Consider the following 23,465-nt stretch of genomic DNA (forward strand, 5'->3'; position numbering starts at 1 on the left):
GAACAGCAAGTTCCCTTGCCGGTCTAGGAATGGTAGAACGATGGGTTCGATGACGGTTTGGATGTACAGTGCACTATTCAGTGTCCCCTCGACGATCACCAGAGGTGTACGGCCAGTGTAGGAGATCGCTCCCCACACCATGATGCCGGGTGTTGGCCCTGTGTGCCTCGGTCATATGCAGTCCTGATTGTGGCGCTCACCTGCACGGCACCAAACGTGCATACGACCATCATTGGCACCAAGGCAGAAGCGACTCTCATCGCTGAAGACGACACGTCTCCATTCGTCCCTCCATTCACGCCTGTCGCGACACCACTGGAGGCGGGCTGCACGATGTTGGGGCGTGAGCGGAAGACGGCCTAACGGTGTGCGGGACCGTAGCCCATCTTCATGAAGACGGTTGCGAATGGTCCTCGCCGATACCCCAGGAGCAACAGTGTCCCTAATTTGCTGGGAAGTGGCGGTGCGGTCCCCTACGGCACTGCGTAGGATCCTACGGTCTTGGCGCGCATCCGTGCGTCGCTGCGGTCCGGTCCCAGGTCGACGGGCACGTGCACCTTCCGCCGACCACTGGCGACAACATCGATGTACTGTGGAGACCTCACGCCCCACGTGTTGAGCAATTCGGCAGTACGTCCACCCGGCCTCCCGCATGCCCACTATACGCCCTCGCTCAAAGTCCGTCAACTGCACATACGGTTCACGTCCACGCTGTCGCGGCATGCTACCAGTGTTAAAGGCTGCGATGGAGCTCCGTATGCCACGGCAAACTGGCTGACACTGACGGCGGCGGTGGCAAATGCTGCGCAGCTGGCGCCATTCGACGGCCAACACCGCGGTTCCTGGTGTGTCCGCTGTGCCGTGCGTGTGATCATTGCTTGTACAGCCCTCTCGCAGTGTCCGGAGCAAGTATGGTGGGTCTGACACATCGGTGTCAATGTGTTCTTTTTTCCATTTCCAGGAGTGTATGTTAAAGCAAGGTCACTTTTCTGGTGGACCATGTGGCTCAACAGTAGAATGCTCATCTACCAAGAGGGAAGTCTGGGTTCAATTTCTGGCTGCAGTAAATTTTTAAACAAAGATGCATGTTTGATCCATGAAGCATAAAATACAGAAAGACGAAAAAATGATTTATGATGTTTTTTGATTTAACCAACTTTATTAACAGTCATTTGTAGAAGATCTGTAATTAAGAATTTTATATTTGCACAATGAAAACTGGGCTGTTGCGCATGATACATAATTAGAAATATGAACATAGATTTTTCATAAAAATTACCATTAAATATGTATTAATTAGCATATACTTGATGAATTTGTATTTAATCCTTTCAGACCCAATTTTTTTCTGGAAGAAAGAAAATTTTTACTTATGTGGTATTGCTCTTAGGTAATTTGTGGTAGTGCTCTTAGGTAATTTTTAAAAATTATTTTAGATGCAAGATTCATACAAAAATATGTACTTGGTTTCAAAAAAACATATTGTTTCTCTTGGCGTCATTTTATGAACTAAAATAACTAATTACAAATATTCTCTATTGTAATAAATAGTAAATGATCATTCAATAATTACCATGCAAAATAACGACAACAATATTCAGTAGTATGAAAGAAATCAATTTTTGACAAAATAAGGTAATTGGATAGATAAGAAAAGAAAACTACTTACCAAGCGGCAGCAGAACACACATATAAAAGATTATAATGAGGCAAGCTTTCACAGCCAGTGGCTCCTTCTTCAGACAGAAGGGTTGAAGGGGAAGGAAAGGCATGAAGGAAAAGGACTGAAGATTTCTAGGAAAAGAGGTAGATTTTGGGAAAGTCATCCAGAACGGCATGTAAGGGGAGACTTGCTGGACAGTAATTCTGCCACCGCTTGGTGAGTAGATTTTCTTTTCTTTTATGTATCCAATTACCTTATATTGTCCAATGTAATGAATGGATAGTTGCTTCTCACCATATAACGGAGATGCTGAGTCGCAGATAGGCACAAAAAAAACTGTCACAAAATAAGCTTTCGGCCAACAAAGCCTTTGTCCAAAACAGACCAAACAGTCACACACATGTGACCACAGTCTCTGGCAGCTGAAGCCAGACTGTGAGCAGTAGTAGCAGCAGCAGCAGCAGCAGTGCATGTTGGTAGAGGCAACTGAGTGGGGGTAAGAAGGAGGCTGGGGCAGGCAGGGGGAGGGATAGCAGGTTAGGGGTGGAAGACGGTAAAGTGCTGCTTGGGAGCATGCAGGGATAAGGTGGAGAGATGGTAGGTGGCGGGGGTGAGGGGGAGGGGTGTAGCAGGACTGGGTGCACTGGTGGAATAGAGGGCTGTGTCATGCTGGAATAGGAACAGGGAAGGAATGATGATTTTACATTCCATCCTGAATTTTCCATTGTACAGGGTTTTTATAAATGAATATTGGAGTTTTAACGCTTTATATTTATTACATTAAACTTACAGTTATAAATGATATGTCAAATGAAGCAACTCAGTTTTACCATGAACCTTATAAATTTTCAATGTGAGCATTGGCATAGCGAAGTACGTGATTGGTTGAACTTCACTGTAGCCAAGCACTGGATAGGCCGCAGGGTGCCCAATGACAGGGCTTGCTTTGCATGTGATTTTTTCCTTTGGGGCTTCATCAAGGATTGTGTGTACATGCCTCTGCTACCAGCAGACCTCACTGAATTAAGAGAGCAGATTGAAGCAGCTGTTGCTACAATCACTGAAGACACACTTACGACATTTGGGAAGAATTCAGCTATAGACTTGATGTGTGCCGTGTGACAAATTGTGCTCACATTGAACATTTAATAAGGTTCTTCATAAAACTATTTGAGTTGCTCTTTCATTTGACATATCATTTATAACTGTAAGTTTAATAAAATAAATATTATAAAGCATTAAAACCCCAATATTCATTTATAAACACCCTGTATAATAACAATATTCAGTTATACCATGGAATATAGTGAACCAATCACATCTGTGTATTCTGATGGGCACGAGATGCTGCACACTATTACGAGCTTCTGCACTCTGCTGTATTGCCTTACTGGTATTTTCATAGTGATGCCCAACAGCTGGCAGTACTTCCACATGATGAAAAGATTGAACATTCACAAATGTGTACTGCTGGTTTCCACTGGAAAATAATACTTACGTTGCAGATGACACAGTAAATATTAACATACACAGTTGTAGCCAGAGGGTCGAAAAGGTTAAATGATGTAGGTATTCAAACTGAATGGAAAAAAAAGAAAGAAGTTATTACTGAAACTAGACTCAAACCAGCAATTGCCAGTCTGACACACTACTCATTTCCTGCCATCTTTACACTTCATGGAAATCCTCATAGAATGTGCAACATTGCTTAAAAATTCCTTTTCGCTGAGAGCTGAGTCTAGCCTTCCTGCCTAGCAGGCAAGAATTCTACCAAGGAGCCTCACAACCAACTGAAAAATGAAACCTACTTTGTAGTTTTCAGTTTGCTCAGAAAACTTCAAATATGGTTTTCTTGTGATTTTTTTTTTTATTTTAATTAATTGGATGAACTGGTTTGCCAGACTGATATTTGTTTTCTGAACTTCATACACCATAAATATAATAATTTACAAAAATCTGATTGCCATGTGGTCTCCTTGTAAGTTTCACTTTTAGTTGTTACGAAGATACTATTTTTTTTTTTTTCAAAATTCAAGAAATTACAAGACAAGCACACAATTTAAAAATATCAACAATTAAATAGAGATGGGCTACCATCAGTGAGAAATACCAGAGTTCCAGTATGGTGTCTATCTCATTCCTGGGGATACAGCACACAATGTTAATATAAAGCACAGCAACTGATCCAATCAAGTCTGCAGCCAATAAAGAGTCATGTACTTCATTCCCTAGTATACATTAAGGTAGGCAGCCAGTGTGGGAGCAAGAACAGCCCGGTACCAAAGCTGTGTTTTTAAGATCTGTCACTGGTAATGGTATTGGCCTATGTAATTATCTCCCACTGACCTGACCAAGTGAATGACACTTTCTGCAGGAAGTTAGTCTCTGTATGGGAACCAAGATATTCCTCTCCAACTGAGATACCAGTTCACCTTTAATGTCCTTAATGCCTAAACCACTACTTCCTCTAATCTCAGTAATAGAATGATGTGACTACCATGGATGTCATGAGTAATATAAAGGGAACATAATGAAACAATAACAACAGTGTGGTAGGAACACTTCATTGAACTATCATGCCCTACTGAAAGAGTGGAGAGACAGGTGAAGGTTACACTTTCCCTCAACTCTAACCAGTTCTTTCATGTCTCCCAAGTTTCAGTTGGTATGATCTTAAAAAAAGGGGGGGGGGGGTCTTCTATGACTGATTAATAATATTAAGGTGACTGATTAATAATATTAAGGATGTTGTTAATTCTTGTGTCTATAGACAGACATAATCATAATTTAACCATTGTGTAAACTTGTGTGTGGTCTGCCATTGGTCATCAACTGCATTGCTCAAGCATTTGGTGTCTTAAGACCACCGGAAGGAAGCCTTACTTACGCATATTAGTTGTTTTTGTGTGTGTGTAATGTGAATGAAACTCTTAAGACAGGTGGAAACATCAAAACTCTTGTTTCTTTGCTAGTCACAGTTCTTGTTTCAAATCTTATTGAACTAGCAGTTTTGTTGTGCCTGTTCATCTTACTCTTGTGGATGTGTCTTATGAATGCAGTTACAGTGAGATAAGGATTACTGAAATCTACTCAAGCTTGAATGTGGGCAAAAATAGACTGTCAAATTGGGTATCTTGTCAATAGAAACAACACAGATGCTAAACATGACTTCATTAAAATAATCAAAGGATTTGCTTCATCAAGAGCAAATAAAAGCAAATTAAAATTATAATAATAATAAAAACACATCTCCAGGAAAGGGACTTTTTTCAACTCTTAATTATAACCCATTTTCTTTTATTCCTAATTATTAATAATTTATGACGAGCAATTAAAATCTGTTGTTTATTATATGTCATGCTAAAACCAATTTACAGTAGTGCCATAAACAATAACACATTGGTTTGACCCTGTTTTTGCTGTAGATTGCTTAATGATTTGTATGTAGCAGGATTATATTATTTGTAAACACTTGTTCATTACTTAATTTCTAGTAGCTTGTTACACCAAACGTAGACCTTCAGTACTCTGTTACAGCAGCACTCAGGTCTTGTGTTGTACTGTTGTTGGACCACAATATTGTGATCTGTGTATGGTATTTTAAGAACGCTGCTCGCTCAAAGGGCCCCATCCAAATGTATCATGGGCCACAATATTTCTTGATCTGCGAGCTTCCTATCAATCGAGAACTGGGCTGGGTTCACATGAGAGCAACACATGGATGTCTCACTTGGTAGGTGCTGCCATCTTTTGTCAGTTTATAGAATTACTTTGAAAGAAGCAGTAGTGGATGTAAGTGTTGCTGTTGTGACAGACTGAGCTTTTGTGTGCTTGCATTGTCATGAGATTCGCTGATTTTCTCATTGGGTTTGCCATTGGCTGTAATTCTGCCACAAATGTGTTACATCTATTGAGTTGTCAAAAAAATTTGGAAGCTTTAGAGGAAGAATTTATTGATGCTCGCTCAATGGTAGGAATATCTGAGTGGTAACAATCTGAAGATGATTCATATTCAGGTAAGCTTCAATCTGCTAGAACTTTTTGTCCATAATACCACTGCTATAGATACTGCTGCTACAATTACAACTTTGCTGTGTTCTATTTGTCTTCATCTCATCTCTTTTACAGAGAAACCTGATGACACACTTGCTGTTCTCCAAAGATACTGCAATCAACAAAATACATCTGTAACACAGTCTTCTGCAGTGATCTCAAAAAAAGGCAACTGATGTTAGATTAGACTCGACATACAAGGACGTGCAGCCTGCTGTGACACAGTTCTCAGGAATAAGTGGAATAAGAGCATTAGTTTGTGAAAGATCAAAGCTGCAGAATGTGTTTTAAATTTTCTTTCCCTGTTCTGTGGTGAAACTCGTTAAATCAGAAATTGACAGGTGTGCAAATTTGGCTTATGACGAACTGAAGACAGGGTGTAACTGACTTTCAAGAGATCAACCTCAGCATGATACCATGCATAAAATCAGGCCTTCTTTTGATCATTTATGATAAGAATTTTAAAAGGCACTTTACCCACACAAAAACCTCACCATTGATGACAGCATGTGTGAATTTTGTAGGCAAGTGGTATTTTGAGTATGCATGAAAAACAAGTGAGACAAGTGAGGAATATAAATATTTTCTGTGTCATTCTAAGATTGGCCATGTTCTTGGATTTGATGTGTACACTGGTAAAGGGCCAAAAGACAATTTCATATTACCATTCTTTCAGAGATTTCTTGCTGATTGTTTGGGTAAAGACCATGCTGCACACCAAATCTGAAGGAAATGCCAAAAGAAAATGTTGTTTTGAAGAAATTCAGAAGGCACGAGTCTGCATCAGTGAAGGTAATCACCTGTTTCGTTTGAAGTAAAAGGACAAAAGGGATGTACTCTCCTCTCCTATTTATACAAAAAGACAGCCTCTGATATTTCTCTTTGTACAGAGGATAGTGTCAAGATCAAGTCAAAACCAGATGCTTTTCTGAACTATAACGAGTACAAAACAGCGGTTGATAGAAGTGATCAGATGATCTGTTGTTATACATTTAAGAGGAAAGAAATGAAGATATTGATAAAACTATTCTCCCACATGTTCATAATTGCTGCAACAAATGCTTTTGTTCTGTATTATGAGACTAAAAATCCCTTCGAGAAGAAAAGCTTCCATTCTTCCACTTTTGTTGCCAAATTGGTGAAGAACTCTTCCAGAAAGTCACAACACTGGCTGAAGAAATTGTTCCTAGTGCAACCATCAGCAGTGGGGTAGTAGGATGACACTTTCCTGAGAAAATTCCTGCAACTGAGAAGCAGCAGAACATGGTTTTGCAGTATTTGTTCAGAGGAGACAAAATAATCTACAGACAAAGCAAGCAGAAAGGAAATGAGCTGGTATTGCCAAGATTGCAATGACCTCTCTGCATGCCAGAAAACTTTAGACTTAACCACTCAAAATTCAGTTACATGTCAAAGTGCTCAAGAACTCACCTCACACTTTTTTTTTTGTAAAGACAAAGGAAAATTATACTTTCTGGTGTCATTGTAAAATACGTAATGTGTCAGAGAACTACAATAAAGATGGAAAAATAAACACTGAAGCTTCGTGTTTTGAAATATGTATTGCCTTGTTAAGATGTATCGAGCACAGATGTACCAGTAACATTTTAAATAATGACATAAATGGCTCATTTTATGGGCCCAACATTTTTCTAAGTGTTTGGACCTTGAAGTGTTACAGACAGTTTCTTCACAATGAATGCTATTGAGTTTCTCAGGCTACCATTCCCATGATTTGTATCCATCAATCCTCATGAAGATTCCAGCTGTATGCACTTGTTAGAAAACTATTTTTGTTGTCATGGCCAACTTCTGTGTGACTCTTGTAGGTTAGTTTTCATATCGCTATCCATTCTCTTCTGTTTGCTGACTTTGAGTGAGCAAATATTGAAGTGTCTTAGAAGAAACAGTATGAAAATTACTTAACACCACTGAAGTTATGTGACTTCCCTGATTTTGCTATTAACTTACAAATTCTCAAATTTACAACAGTGTTGACTTACCATTGTACTTTGGTTGGTGATAGGTCTTATTCATGAGGTGCTAGCTGATTTACTAATCCATCTAGTAAACCACACTCACCTCCTTTGCTACTACCAGATCATAGGTAGTGAGTGTAGAGTTCACTTTCCCTCCTGCCATCAAGTGACCATCCACATTTTAATTAGACTGTTTCTTTTTGGAGTGCAATAGCTGGAGTGTAATACTCCAGCATCAATGAATAGACTGACAGTTTCTATCTAGTTATATGAAACTAACAGTGGAAGGAAAACAGTACACTAAATATTTGTTGTTATTCCCAGATCAGTATAACAAAGTGATTTGTAGTTACCCATTTTCAAAATAGCTACCATAGCATTCATTTTTGTCATATGCTTTGTTTCTTTGTGTTGACTTGTTTTATATGTGTGAAAGAATGTCTGCTGCCAATAGTGAATGTGAACAGAAAAGAGATAAGAGTATTATGTGCCTACAAGGTGAACTCAACTCTTGGTTAAAGGGAAAAAGGAATTCAGTAGTGAACTGCAAAGCTGTTGCTGCTGCGGCCATATTGCTTGTGTGGGTAATGGTGAACTGATAACATTGTCCCTTTCCATATCTGTTAATTACTTTGTGATTCAGGTATAACTCCCTTGTTTCACCATCAAAGATATTTTCATAAATGCACGGTAATGTTTTTGTAAAATCTATCAGAAAAGTGCAATTATGCAGTATCAGAAATTGTACAAAATGTTTTCTTCTAAAATGTCTTTAACAAAGCTATTTTACAGTGTGATATGTAGCAACAGCTGTTGTAGGAGAGAGCAGAAAGTCTGATGGAGATACAGACATTCAACACATCAGTTAGCACGTGATTCTTACTATAAGAAGCCACTGACATTTTGTGCATATAAACTTTAAAACACATTTTTACGCTATGGCATTATGAAATACAGTGTTGCTGCCTCTTGGCAGTGTTTCAAACAATGACAAGATTCCCACTTATCCTTTCTTGAGTATACTTGGGAAAATATTTCACATCAGAGTGTTGTATGTAGATGACTGATTATCTATACTAATATTCTTTGCAATGTTGCCTGATTTTGCATAGCATTATCGAGCAATGGAACCCGCCAGGTTAGCTGACAGTGCTGATGTGCTGCTTCCTGGACTCGGGTATGCATGCCGACCCCAGATCGAACCTACCCAACAGATTAACAATGAGGGCAGGCATGCCAGCCAGCCTGGATGTGGTTTTTAGGCGGTTTTCCACATCCCACTAGGTAAATACTGGTCTGGTCCCCACGTCCTGCCTTAGTTACACAACTGGCAGACATTAAAAAAAAAATGTTTGCATTATTTCATGGCTTACACTAGACGCAGACACCTGGGGTACACTAATTCGGCCCCGGGGGGGGGGGGGTTACAGGTTGGCGACAGGAATGGCATCCGGCCACCCTCTGATACTAACGTTGCCACATCCATATTAACAAGGCCGACCCCATGTTGAAGTGGGACAAAGACCCAAAGCGAACGATTATTGAGCAATGTAAATGACATGTCTTTTGTTAATAATACCCCATCAAGATTTTTCCTTGTACCAGCAGTGTTACTCGGTTTCACTGCACAATTATTCTTGTTTTTCTATAGACACTTATTGAACATGCAAGCAGAAAAATTTACATCCAACAGAGTAGGGAACATTAATCAAATTTCTGCAGTGGATAAGTTATCAGATGAAACTATAATGCTCATGAGCAATGCTCATTAGTAAAATAGACTGTTACAAAACTGCAAAATTGTGGTTAGACTTACTACTGTTTCAAGTTGTAGTATTGATTTATGACATTGGTAGTGATGGAGTCTAGCTCCATTCCTCATTTACCACTTGCCAGCAAGCTGAAATAGCTCTCCATTTGAAAATGCTGCTCCTGCTATAACTATATCTTTCTTGCAACTCTTTACAGAGCAGAATTATCATTTTGGCATGTATTTCTGTGTATGATTCACCACAAAGCAAAAACATTTAAATTTATTAATATTTTAACTACTAGGGAGGATTTCTTTCAGTTTCCTTCTTTTGGGAACAAAAACTGGTTCAATAAATGCATTGAATATTTACGTAGTTAATTTTTTCAGGAATGTGGGGTTTCATAAATGGAAACAATCCTGTATAGAAAGGCTTTCCATCAGCAGATATTGTATGCATGGCTTTACTACCACACTGTCCTCACTTCTTTACCTCGAGAAAGCAGTGTCGTCAGGTGTGTTGATTGTTATTGCCTGTAATGACACATGCTTTATAGTGTAGTACAAAGGCATGCTATAAATGATTGGCACATAGAACTAGGACAGTTTCCCTGGCAAAGTTCTTTTTTCAGTAATTAGATTATTCTTCTGCTTGTGACTGCTTTTATGTATGTCCTAGAATAGATTCCGGAAATTACATACATTGCCTGCAGTGAATGAATGTATTCATAAATTAAATGCCCATTCTCACCCATTCTGTATGAGAAAATATAATAATAAGACCTTCCTGAGCTAATTATAACAGCACAGTTTGCTGCCATGAAATACTGTGCTCCTTACAAAATAAAAGAGATGACATTATTTTACAAGTCTATAGCAGTGCATATTTTCAGTTTTTGCTTCACTTTCAAATTTTTCTTTGGACAGGTTGGTGAGTAGTGTAATGCCCACAAAAATTAATTAATCACATAGACCACACAGTGCTCCATCTAAAGAATGCATGGCCTTATTGAGTTTGTTTTGGTAGATAACATTTGATCCTGATATTAGTAAAATGCACTGCACATCTGGATCATTGCCAGGGCACATCATTACCACTTCATTATAGGGGCTCATGCTGTCACATAACTCATTGCCTTAACATTTTGCCATGCCATTATTTTTCCACTTTTATCTGATTTTTTGAGATTTTGGCTTACTACCTTCAAGCTATGCTTTTGTGTGAGTCACTTGTTTCAAGCTGCTATCGGTTTGTAAGAATATTTTCATTCTTTTTGTATGAGTTTTCTTATACCTCTTTTTTTCCCAATGTGGTGCAAGTTTCATTTTCTGAGTCTGTCTATAGACAGAATTTTTAGACTCTGTTGGCATAAAATTAATACTGACTCACCTACAGGAACACAATGGTTCGAACTCGCGTCTGGCCATCCTGATTCGGGTTTTCCGTTGTTTACCAAAATCATTTAAGGCAAATGCCAAGATGGTTCCTTCGAAATGGTACAGCCCCTCTCTTCCTCCATCCTTTCCTAATGCGAGGTTGTGCTCCGTCTCTAATGACCTCGTTGTCAATGGGATGTGAATATCTAGTCGTCCTCCCCCCTCCCTCAAATTTTTGCAGGTTAAATCAGAACTCCTGTCTCTTTTCCCTCATAGGACGAACATAGATACTTTTAATCTTTTGACTTGCCTGTTTAAACATCAGTTACTCTTCTGTATTGTATCATATTTGTATTTTAAACTTTGTATCTCATTGAGTAATTGAGGAAAAAGTTCATTGAGTCAGATTATAGATTTTCATAACAGTTATGACGCAGCCAGATTTTCTGGCTTGGGCTAGCCTCAGCACAACTATAATGATGTACCACTTTGCAGTTTACACATATCACACCTTTTGCAACTTGTTTTCTACAACAGCAGTAATTTAAGTTTAAACATTGAAAACCCCATGTATGAATATCAACAATGTAGGAAAAGATAGATTGCTACTTACTGAAAAGAAGACAGGTTAAGCTGCAAACAGGCACAATAAAAGACTCTTGCACAAAGCATTCGGCCACAGCTTTCATCAGCAAAATAGAAACACGTACCATTCATACATACAAGTAAACACCCCTCATGCACACACGACCGCCAACTCCGGCATCTTGGACCAGCCCTGTCTGCAGCTTAACATGTCTTCTTTACAGTAAGTAGCAATCTGTCTTTTCATACATTGTTAGTAATTTAAGTTTATTATTTCTGTCATCTTTTTTATGGAATCATTATATAATGTGGACAATACGTATGCTCTCTCTTCATTATAATTTATCATTGTCACACAAGTTTCTACTTTTTGTAAAATTTCAGTGAAAAAATACACTGCTGTATTGAAATTAGTACCTATTCTTTACTTATTATCACCAGATTTAACTATATTCACCAGATTATCATGCTGGGTGTTTTCACTTGCCATCTTGTTTTCCAACATTATCTACCAAACCATATGAAAGACATCTCAGCAGTCACATAAATCTTGATGTGAAAGTTTTTGGTCATGATACTTTAATGAAGGAATATAATAGCTTATAACAGGAAAGGTTTCTGTGACTATTTGAAAACACTGACTGTTGGAAACAACTGATGATTAAACCATTACATCATATAAGAAAAACTGAAAAACCTTATAAAATAAATGTATGCAAAAATAGATGCACTGAGAAGAAAAATGCATATAAATTTGCAGCAACACATGTTTCTCTGTTGGACTTAAAGGGCTTTTGCACCAGATGCGTAAGTTCTTTTTTTACATCATTTTCTATAAATTGCAAACCATATATTAACAAGAATGAAGCTTCCACTCTGTAGTGGAGTGTGTACTGAACGAAACTTCCTGGCAGATTAAAACTGTGTGCCGGACCGAGAGTTGAACTTGGGAGTTTGAGTCTCAGTCCAGCACACAGTTGTAATCTGCCAGGAAGTGTCATATACTAACCAGCTCGCTTTCTCTCCAAACGATGTGTGAGCTTTGAGTCATCATTTAGAAGACGTATGTTAATTATAGTGTAAGAACATGAGGCATCATGTGGCACAAAAATTATAATCTTCTTAGTATCATTTTTCCAGCTGAGTTGAAAATTCCATTTCTACACACAATATTTGTGATAGCTGCCAGCAGCCAGATTCCAGAGATAGTGCAGCATGCAAAGGACCACTGCTTGAACCACTTGAAAACTATATCAGCCATCAGATATTGTGGACAAAAGCTTAAGAACATGCCTAAACATCAGTGTTGTCTTGTCACCCACATAGTCATTGTGGGAGCATATGGAGCCCTGTTACACATCCATTTAAAGATGTACAACACAGACCATGCCTCCTCTGCAGGCACCTATTTTGAGGATGGTTGGCAGATGCTAAAATTTTCCAGCTTCTCACTAAATTAAATCATGTCATTTATTATCATGCAGGCTAATCTGAGACCCATCCTTTAGGATAACAGCCTTTCATTAATCTAGTCTTTTCTACATATTGATGTGCAGACTGCAAACATTCTCTTCTGTGACGAGCACTGAGCAGCACACATGTGACTGGTCACCTTGTAAGTTTCCATCCTCTCTTGTTATATATTTCAATGGGTTTTATCTGTCATAAATTGAATTAAAGGCAATCTTTGATATATGTTCAGGATCACAGACATGCAAAATATGCAAATATAATCAATGTTTCCAGTCACCATGTAGTGGAGATGCTGATTCGCAGATAGGCTTTCCATATACTGTTACGTTCCACCCTGGATTTTCCATTGTGTGATATAGTCACTGTTTATTAAACAAGTGACAAGCATTTTTACTGTAACAGTTCCAGTTTACTCTTACGCTCATCATTACTCGTACAGTATTATTTTTATTCTAGTTAGTGTCACAAGAAATATTTCTTTTCAGAATAATGAAAATTTAGACGAAAGGTACTGTGTAGAGACTTTACTATTTTTTATCATTAATGTGCAATTGTTAACTTAAATCACTTGAGCCACTTTAATTAGCACCCTGTTAATTTGATAAGTAATTATCATAACATTTTCATCCATATGATTCATTGATATTATTCCTCTCATCACGTTTCCCCTGCTTGATGTACCCTGTGCATTAATCTTACATTTATATTAATTTATGGGTGCCAATCTCTCCCCACCCCCAAAAAAAAATCTCTTCAGCTCTTAACAAAAGGAAAAAAATACAGTGAACTCAGGTGTTTTTCTTCTGCATTACATAGGTCTTTGACAGGGTCACAACTGGAACTTTTTTGTGGCTATTTATAAGTCGCCATAAGTCTCCAAAATTATTAAAAATACACCCTACCCTCAGGCCGTGTGCAGGTGCCCCCTACAAACTAGTGTATATGTGCTCTTGTATTCATTAATATCCTACATGAAACTGTTCCTCAAATTTCAACCCTGCAATGTCCAGTGCTAATTGGACTACTAAAGAACTTGTGCGTTGTGGATACAATATGCTTAAAACCTCATATGCAATCATTCTATACATATCAATCAATTATATTAACCTATTTGTGACTGTGGCATGGGTGTTCTGAGGTTGAAATAAAGTTGTATATTATATTCTGTGGCAAGTGTAACAGCAAATATTGGTGACTGGAAAATATTGGAGTTGTCATCTAAATATTGAACATGTGATTAGTAGTTGCTGTCTTAACATATTAACAACATGGGGATAAACATGTGATCATCTAACCCCTGTATGTTCATATGTACTTGATGTAGACAAAAACACTTCTTCCATATTTTTCTGAATCTTTAATAAGTTATTAATCCATACATTTTCAGCTGAGATAAATTGGACGCTGTTTTCAGTGACAGTAGGAGGAAGAATAAGTGATAGAGCTCATATATTACACCTGTAACAGCGAATAGTCTCATGTCATATATGGTCAGAAAGTATCATAGTCTATGGAGTGCTGACTAAAGAGAGAATATGGCTACTCCCTTATGAATCCTTACATTTATATTATCAGTGTCTGGTACTTGTATTGCATATACAAATTAAATTATCAAAAAATAGCTGTCACCATACTAATGGATGCAAACATTGAAACACAATGCACAGTAAAAATATCATTATCAATGAATAATTATTCTCAGGTTTTCTGGTTCTCCATATTAACTTTTTCAGAAAGAGAAATTTAATTTGTATATACACTCACCATTGAGAACAACATACGAGGTTCTTTTAGTTAAGAAGTTTTTGAGCCACTCACATACCTGGAAACTTACTCCTATGCTTGTATCTTCGTTAATAATTGGCAGTGTGGCACTGTGCCGAACGCTTTACAGAAATCTAGGAATATAGAATCCGCCTGTTGCCCTTTATCCATGGTTCACAGTAATCATGCCAGGAAAGGGAAGCCGAGGTTCATACGAGTAATACGTTCTAAAACTATGGTTTGTGGGCAGAAGCTTTTTCCTCTCAAGGAAAATTATTATATTTGAACTGAAAATATGTTCAAGGATTCTGCAAACAAACTGATGCTAAAGATACTGGTCTGTAATTTTGCTTGGTCTGCTCTTTTACCTTTCGTATGTACAGGAGGCACATGTGCTTTTTTCCAGTCGCTGGAGACTTTGTGCTGGATTCATTATAAATTCAAGCTAATTCAGGGGCCAATGCTGTACTCTTTGTAAAACCAAGTTGGGATTCCATCAAAATCTGGTGACTTATTTGCTTTCAACTCTTTCAGTTGTTTCTCTACACCAGTGCTGTTTACTACTATCACAGTTTGCAGTAATTGGTGAAAAGTAATCAAATGAAACAGAAGTGATTTCTGGCATTTTGCAAGGTAGTGATAGAGCCCTCAGCTGTTCCTGATCTATAGAAACGATTTAGGAGACAATGTGAGCAGCTGTCTTAGGTTGTTTGCAGATGATACTGTCGTCTATCATCTAGTAAAGTCATCAGAAGTTCAAAACCAATAGGAAAAGATATCTGTATGGTGCAAAAGTTGGTAATTGACCCTAAATAATGAAAAGTGTGAGGTCATCCATATGAATGTTAAAAGTGATCTGTTAAACTTCGTTTACACAATACATCAATCAAATCTAAAGGCTGTAAATTCAACTAAATACCTAGGAATTAAGTTACAAACACCTTAAATTGGAAAGTACGTGTAGAAAATGTTGTGGGGAAGGTGAATCAAAGAATGCATTTTATTTGCAGAACACACAGAAGATGCAACAGATCTGCTAAAGAAACTGCCTACACTATCCTTGTCCATCATCTTTTTGAGTACTGCTGTGGGTGTGGGATCCTTACCAGATAGTATTAATGGAGTACACCAAGAAATAGAGAAGAGAGTGTCATGGGCATGATACAGGATTTGGAGTGGATATCATTTAAAAAAAGGTGTTTCTCTGTGATCTTCTTACGATATTTCAATCACCACCTTTCTCCTTCAGAGCAAAAATATTTTGTTGATGCGAGCTTACATAGGGAGAAATGATCATCATAATAAAATTAGGGAAATCATTGCTTGCATGGAAAGATATAGCTGTTAATTTCTTTCTGCACACTGTTTGAGAGTGAAATAATAGAGAATTATTATGAAGGTGCTTTGATGAACCCTCTGACAGCCACTTAAATGTGATTTGCAGAGTATCGCTGTAGATGTATTTGCTCGTGTACATATACATGTACACAAACAATGTTATTTTTGCATGATTCTCCTATGTGGACAAGTTCTTAAATGCAAAATTTAAAACTTTGAATTTCCTTTTGCTGTCTTGTAATGCCACACCAGGTTGGTCAATGTGTGACTGGGTAGGAGCCTTAGACTCACTTAGCAATTTTATGTAGGACCAGAATTTTCTCAGGTTCTTGAAAGATATATTGGTAAGGTATGACAGTGGTAGCTGTTGTAAGCTTTGCACATTGACCTTTTTACACACACACAAATTTCTGTTAACTATTGCCTGTTGTCAGCCCTTTTTTGAGCTGAGGGTGCAACAGCTTTTGCTTCCTTAGCAATTTGTGAATTTTGTTATTGAACCGTTGTGGGTCTTTTCCAGCCTACAATTCAAGAGTACTATTTGCTGATGACAATAAGACTCTAGTCAGTGATGAGTCTCTAAGTGTATTAGGACACAAAGCTGAAGAAACATTGATGCATGTGTACTCGTCCAGCTGGATAGAAAACAACGTATTAACCCTGCATGTAAAAAAGAAAGGAAAAAATAGTTTCCACAGGAGCAGAAAATGCAATAGTTACACACTAAAAGTATAAATGGGTTCATAGAGTGTGTATCAAGAACAAAGTTTCTAGGGATGCATGTTGATTCACAGCTGAAGTGGACTGAACATATTGGGTCCTTGGAAAATTAATAGCTTCAGCATGCAGAGAACTTTGAATAGTAACTTCAGTGCATTGTAGCTCATACACTAGAACAACATATTTTGCTTACATTCATTGTCGACTTAATTACAGCATAAGCTTCTGGGGAACAAATCAATAGAATATACTAACAACTTCATCTGCTACATATCTGACATCTACTACATATCTGAAATATACAGCATGTTGCAGAAGGATATTTTAAAAATTTGTGAAGTAGGCTGAGTAAAGGGGGAACTATGAGCTGACTACAGGGCTTCCCAGTATTCTCTCCACATCTCATTAATTTTGAAGCTGTCCCTCAAAACTAGTCCTGTTACTAGTAGTGGGGGAGTTCCAGACTTTGGCATCTGCACTGTAACGTTACCCAGGCAATTATGAAGTGGAAGGTGGGGAATGGCAAAAGTTTTGTTGTATTCCTTAACTAATGTTTCCCGTGTATGAATATGAAGAGGAGCAAGCAGGTAGTCAAAAGGGAGACTGCTAAAGATTCTTATGGGCATACAATTTATGGATTATATATTGTTCCTGGTTTTGATTTTTTTCTGCAGTGTTTTCCAGATTTTTTTAAGATAATATTCGGTCCATTGTTACCCCTAAATATTTTGGGAAAGGATTACACTGAACTAAGTTGTTGTTATTGATGTATGCTTGGGGCTCTTGATAAGTTTGTTTATTATTGAGGTGAAAGCATGACACTTTAATTTTATTCTTGTTTGGAATTAGTCTCCAGTCTTGATGACTGTTACTGGCTTCCTCTATGAAATTATTGCAGTCAGCAAGGACTAGGCTGTCAGCATATATAAATTTTGCAGATGTCATATTTGGTATACTCAAAAGTTAAACAGGACCAAGACAAGTACTTGAGTAATTTTTTGTTGGAATAAATATAAATTAATTAAAAGAGTGCCTTAGCAGAGGCAACCCATTATTTATATGTCAAACAATGGAAAATCCAGGACAGAATGTAACAATATTATGAAAAGGATAGTTGCTACTCACCATATAGCGGAGATACTGAGTTTCAGATAGGCACAACAAAAAGACTGTCAGAAAGTGAGCTTTCAGCCAACAAAGCGTTCGTCAAAAATAGGCAAAACGCTCGCTCTCGCACTCACGCTCCTGCTCACACACACACACACACACACACACACACACACACACACACACACACACACACACACTCACAATTTCTGGTTGCTGAGCGCAGCAGCCACAGACTGTGGTCGCGAGCGCGTGTGTGTGTGTGTGTGTGTGTGTGTGTGTGTGTGAAAGAGAGAGAGAGAGATCAATTTTTGATGAAGGCTTTTTGACCAAAAGCTCACTTCCTTACAGTCTTTTTGTAATATTTATCTGCAACTCAGCGTCTCCACTATATGCTGAGTGACAACTATCCTTTCCATAGTATCTTTATTTAGAAGGCTAATTTTATTCTTACTGTTCCTTAATATTATATTAAAAACAAAGATTCCAAGACTTACCAAGCGGGAAAGCGCCGGCAGACAGGCACATGAACAAAACACACAAACACACACACAGAATTACTAGCTTTCGCAACCGATGGTTGCGTCTTCAGGAAGGAGAGGGAAAGACGAAAGGATGTGGGTTTTAAGGGAGAGGGTAAGGAGTCATTCCAATCCCGGGAGTGGAAAGTCTTCCCTTAGGGGAAAAAAAGGACAGGTGTACACTCGCGCACGCACACACACACACCACACACACACACACACACACACACACACACACACACACATATCCATCCGCACATACACATACACAGACACCAGACACATTGGTGTCTGTGTATGTGCGGATGGATATGTGTGTATGTGTGTGTGTACACCTGTCCTTTTTTTCCCCTAAGGGAAGTCTTTCCGCTCCCGGGATTGGAATGACTCCTTACCCTCTCCCTTAAAACCCACATCCTTTCGTCTTTCCCTCTCCTTCCTGAAGAAGCAACCATCGGTTGCGAAAGCTAGTAATTCTGTGAGTGTGTTTGTGTGTTTTGTTCATGTGCCTGTCTGCCGGCGCTTTCCCGCTTGGTAAGTCTTGGAATCTTTGTTTTTAATATATTTTTCCCATGTGGAAGTTTCTTTCTATTTTATTTACATGTTCCTTAATATTAATTGATAAAGCCTGTCACAGAGCAAATTATTTAACAAATATGTTATCTGGCCACATGCTACTACATTAATAAGGTTGTGAAGAAGACCTTTCCTCCAAACCATGTCGTGTGTCAAGTCAGTATACACCACTGTGGTTTTCAACCATTTCTGAAACACAGTCTCAATGTGTATTGTTAGGCTGCGCATGTAGTTGAAACAATTGCAGTGGCTTATAATCCAGCTTGTTCATCTGGAATTTGTTCATGTATTAATGGTCCTATTCACTCTACAATCATTCTTTCTGGGAGTTTGTAACATGAACTTGGTTGGGCTATAGTGTGGTAGCTTTCAGGTAGGCTCTTTGGTCTGGTCTGTTTCATTGGTAATGTCAGAGCATGAACTGGCAGGTAAGATCTTTCTGGAAGTTGTGAGATTTGCAACACATCATCCAGAGTATTTGGAATGTTGTAGAAAATGGTGTTACGCTTTCAAATCCTTGGTTTTTGGCAAGGAGGAAAGAAGGTAGTGATTTACTATCCCATTAACAACACAACTATTAGAGACAAAACACAAGACAGAATGGGGAAGGAAATTGCAAAAGGCATTTTTTGAAGGAACTATTCTGGCATTAACATTAAACAGTTGAGGGAAACCACAGAAAATATTAAAACAGAGAAGTCTTCTGGCCTTTTACAGATTAACTAAGAAAGAGAGCCATACCTCACAGACAAAATTTCATCATATGGCCCTCTTCATGATAGACGTGCTTTCTTACAACTTTCTTTTGTAAATATATGGTGCACCTCCGTATCCTACCATACAAATCTTGGAAGTTGAAATGGTTTACAAAACTTGCAAACATTGAGACAACTGTAAGTTTTGAAGGTTTATTGAATATTTTTTTTTATATTAAGAATTGAGAATCTTAGATCAGGAAATGTAATTCAGTTTAACTAAAATTTGTGTCTGTAATTCCTTTACACTGAAATGAGTGAATGCCTGAGTGATTCAAAATGACAGTGGCACAGTGACCCAAGTACAGGCAGATTTAACAGTGCCTGAATGATAATGGCACCTTGTCAGCCACAAAGAAAGAGGATGTACATATAGCCATAATAACATTCATTTTATTGGATAGCATTCTTCAGAATCAAAGTATGTTTTCAAACTAAGGATTGTACTTTTATGACCAATATTTTTATCTGATGCAACACACTTTGAAAGAAAATAGTCATACTGCAATTTTTAGTTTCTCATTTTCTACATAATTTATTAATAATGTTCTTTCTTTTGTTTGTTTATGTTTCAGATCATTTTTCCAGAGTGTTTGCGTCCTTGGTTATTGCTTACTTCCTACAACAATTGCTCTTATCATGTGTAGAATAATTCTTCTCATGGAACAAACAACATTTCTATTTGCTATCAGATTTATAGTGACAGTTGTAGGCTTTGCCTGGGCAACATTTGGTGAGTTTGTGAAACTAATTATTTGATTTAATATGAAGTAAATATTCACTTTTTTCAGGTAGCTGCAAGTTCGGTTATTCTGTATGGGCATGCCATATACAATAGACTTTTAGGTACTGTCCTAGTCAGTGAACAATCTTTGCTTATAGCCACAAAGTGAAATACTGCAAAGCTTTTCAATGAGATAAATTTTTACTCTGAAAATGATCTCACTCTAAAAGTATTACCAATCAATCAGAACCAACATTGACATGTGTGTCTATTAGCATATAGTCTGTTTTGGTTTCATGAATTCATCGATCATATTCTGTATACCCTGTCAAGAAGGAGAACCTTGATGTATTTGGAATGAGTCATGGCATACCAAACATTAACAGAAGATACACAAATCAAAGAAACTTAATCCATGTACTTCATTGACTCTAAACTACCTCTATACTGCTTAAAGCTATTCATGCTTCTGCCAGCGAAATTTAATCAAGAAAATTGGGAAGAATGCTGCCACTTAAAAAGCAACTGCTACCTTCTCCATTATATTAAATAGCTGCTGTTTACCTCCTATTGCTAGCTCAACATTTTGTGGATTATATTAATATTTTTCAAAGAAAATAGTTACCAGATACAGAGTCCTCTTTACTGTACACTTCTATTTATCATGCAGCTTTCCAATGAACACTGCTACTTTCTATGTAGCTAACAGACTATCCAAGTTTTGAATCCATATATTTGGATAATTTCAGTTACTTATGTGTCTTGTATTGTGATAGTGTACAGCACAGTTCAACTGAGACTTTTTTTTTTCAGGAACAAAAACTGTATAAGACTAAAAATGTATTGGGAAGTGAGAGTAAGAATTCGCAATTCCTTAATAAGGTTTCCGCAACATGTGAAGTTATCTACTAGGCACAATAGTTTTACTTGTTTCTGCTGCTGTAGAAACACTTTATTTACTTTGGATACACTGCCTAGAAGATAATTATGTAAGACAAGAGGGAGTGAAAATGTGGACAATGTGCCAGTTCTCATCTTTAGCTCAAAACTGAGCTGCTTGATTAGTTATCTGTGTGTTGACTCCAACAAATTTGTCATTGACTGGACCTAGGAAACTTTTCACATGATGTTTCTAGTGTAATACCATCGTTGCTTAGCTATGGTGCTAGCAGGTCATTTTTTCACGTTTGAAATTACGTAATATGAACCTTATGATATTAAGATGTAATTGTTAGCTGTGAATCACTTGTAGGCCAGTTCAGCTGTCATCCGAGCTGTGTTTGGTAGAGAATGTTAGTGTTCTACATGTGAGACAGATCAACACATATGATCTTCTCATTGAGCCATTTTTCACTGAATGGTTCATTGAATGTCAACAGATATGTCAGTTTCCTAACAGAATGTGTACTGCCACTAGTAACAGTTTGGTGACTAAATGCTTGATAGACAGAATGTTGTACTACCTAACATGCACCACAAGCTCATATCACTGATGTGTGATACTGCCATTTACAGTCCGCCAGCAAACATTTTCCCACCCAAAATATTTTTTTCTTTTGTATGTGTGTGATCTTCATTTCAAATGATGTGGAGGCAACCAACAATGGGGAAAATCAACTGATGATCAGTTACAAAGTGTTTTAAAAGAGAGTGATTATAAATTTAGTGACAACAAGACAGAGGCATAAAGTTCGTATCCTGAGAATGTGAATGCTCAGCTGAATTTTAGGGTAGCAAAACAGAAGCAGAAATGCTGAGTTCCTTCAGGTATTCCTTTCCGAACCTAAGCATAAGAGTACTGCCTCAGTTCCATTCTCAGACTATTAGAAAAATTAGTGCTGTGTAAGTGTTAGCAGCAGCACCCGAAATTGGTAAAATTGAACAAATCTCCAGGGCCCGATAGACTCTCTGTTAGATTCCACACAGAACTTGGCTCTTAATCGTAATGTTCTGCAGATCACTTGAACCAAAAACTGTGCCAGGTAGGATGGAAGCAAAGGTCACACTGATCTGCAAGAACAGTAGCAACACTCACCTACAAAACTGCTGTCCGATCTGGTGTAGAATCCTGTAACACTTTCTGAGCTCAAATGTAATGAGGAATCTCAAACGAATGACCTCCTCCATACCAACCAGAAAGAATTCTGAAAACAGTCATGAGAAACCCCGTACTTTTCTCACATGACATTCTGAAAGCCATGGATCAAGGCAATCGTGCAGATGCAGCTCATCTTGACTCAGTACCACACCAGTGCTTATTAATGAAAGTGATAGTATAGGGCACCAAACGAAATTTGTTGCTGGATTGAGTATCTCTTGCTAGAGAGAACACAGTGTGTGTGGAGTCATCAACAGATGTACACGTAACATGACATGGGACCCGGGAAATTGTGTTGGAACCCTGTTTGTGTTCTATATTAATTACCTAGCAGACATTATTAACAGTAACCTCAGATATTTGCAGTAATCTATAACAAAGTACTCTCTGAAAATAGGTGCAGAAATATCCAGTGATACCTTGATAAGATTTTCAAGTGGGTTAGATATTAACAACTTGCTGTATTCATTCCTACATTTAAAACTGAGCACTTTAGGAAGTGCAGAAAAGTAGTATTCAATGAATACAATATAATGAGTCTCAGTTGGAGCAGCCAACTCATAGAAATATATGTTTGCGACAGTGGGGATATAAAATGGATTGATGACAGGTTCGATTGTAGGTAGCAGATGACGGTCTTTGATTGATTGGCAGTTTAGTTATTTGCATTTTCCTGGATTGACAGTGCAGCCAGTCACCAAAATGGGGCAACAAGTGTTTCTTCAAAAACAGCTGACAACTGGCATCTATTGCAGCAGGAGGAAGTGTAAAACTTTGCCAATGGAAGATTTCCCTTAAGGATTAAATGGTTCATTGGCTAGAAAAAGGCTGGACTGGACTGGCTAGCCAAGGTATAGAATTGCAGACCTGGTGTGTTGCTCAGTGAAGGGCTATTTTAGTGTTGAATGCCAGTAAAGATCACATCATACCTGAAATAAAGAACAACGTTGATGCATTGAAGACATAGTAGTTTAAGTATAAT

The 23,465-nt window shown here is 38.0% G+C and overlaps 1 protein-coding gene across 2 annotated transcripts in view; it reads left to right on the forward strand.

The window, feature by feature from the left end:
- Positions 1-23,465, forward strand: part of LOC126277917 (protein YIPF6) — a 76,963-nt gene that overhangs the window by 49,802 nt on the left and 3,696 nt on the right. The window contains exons 6-7 of one of the 2 annotated variants that reach the window (XM_049977487.1): positions 9,836-9,960; positions 20,237-20,388. In XM_049977487.1, the coding sequence (XP_049833444.1) occupies positions 9,836-9,960; positions 20,237-20,313 (202 nt within the window). In that variant the 3' untranslated portion in view covers positions 20,314-20,388. Of the gene's footprint in view, positions 1-9,835; positions 9,961-20,236; positions 20,395-23,465 lie in introns of those variants that run through there. The other variant, XM_049977486.1, reaches the window with a different exon arrangement.

Source organism: Schistocerca gregaria, chromosome 6, assembly GCF_023897955.1.
Source record: "Schistocerca gregaria isolate iqSchGreg1 chromosome 6, iqSchGreg1.2, whole genome shotgun sequence".
In the NCBI taxonomy this organism is placed as follows: Eukaryota; Metazoa; Arthropoda; class Insecta; order Orthoptera; family Acrididae; genus Schistocerca; species Schistocerca gregaria.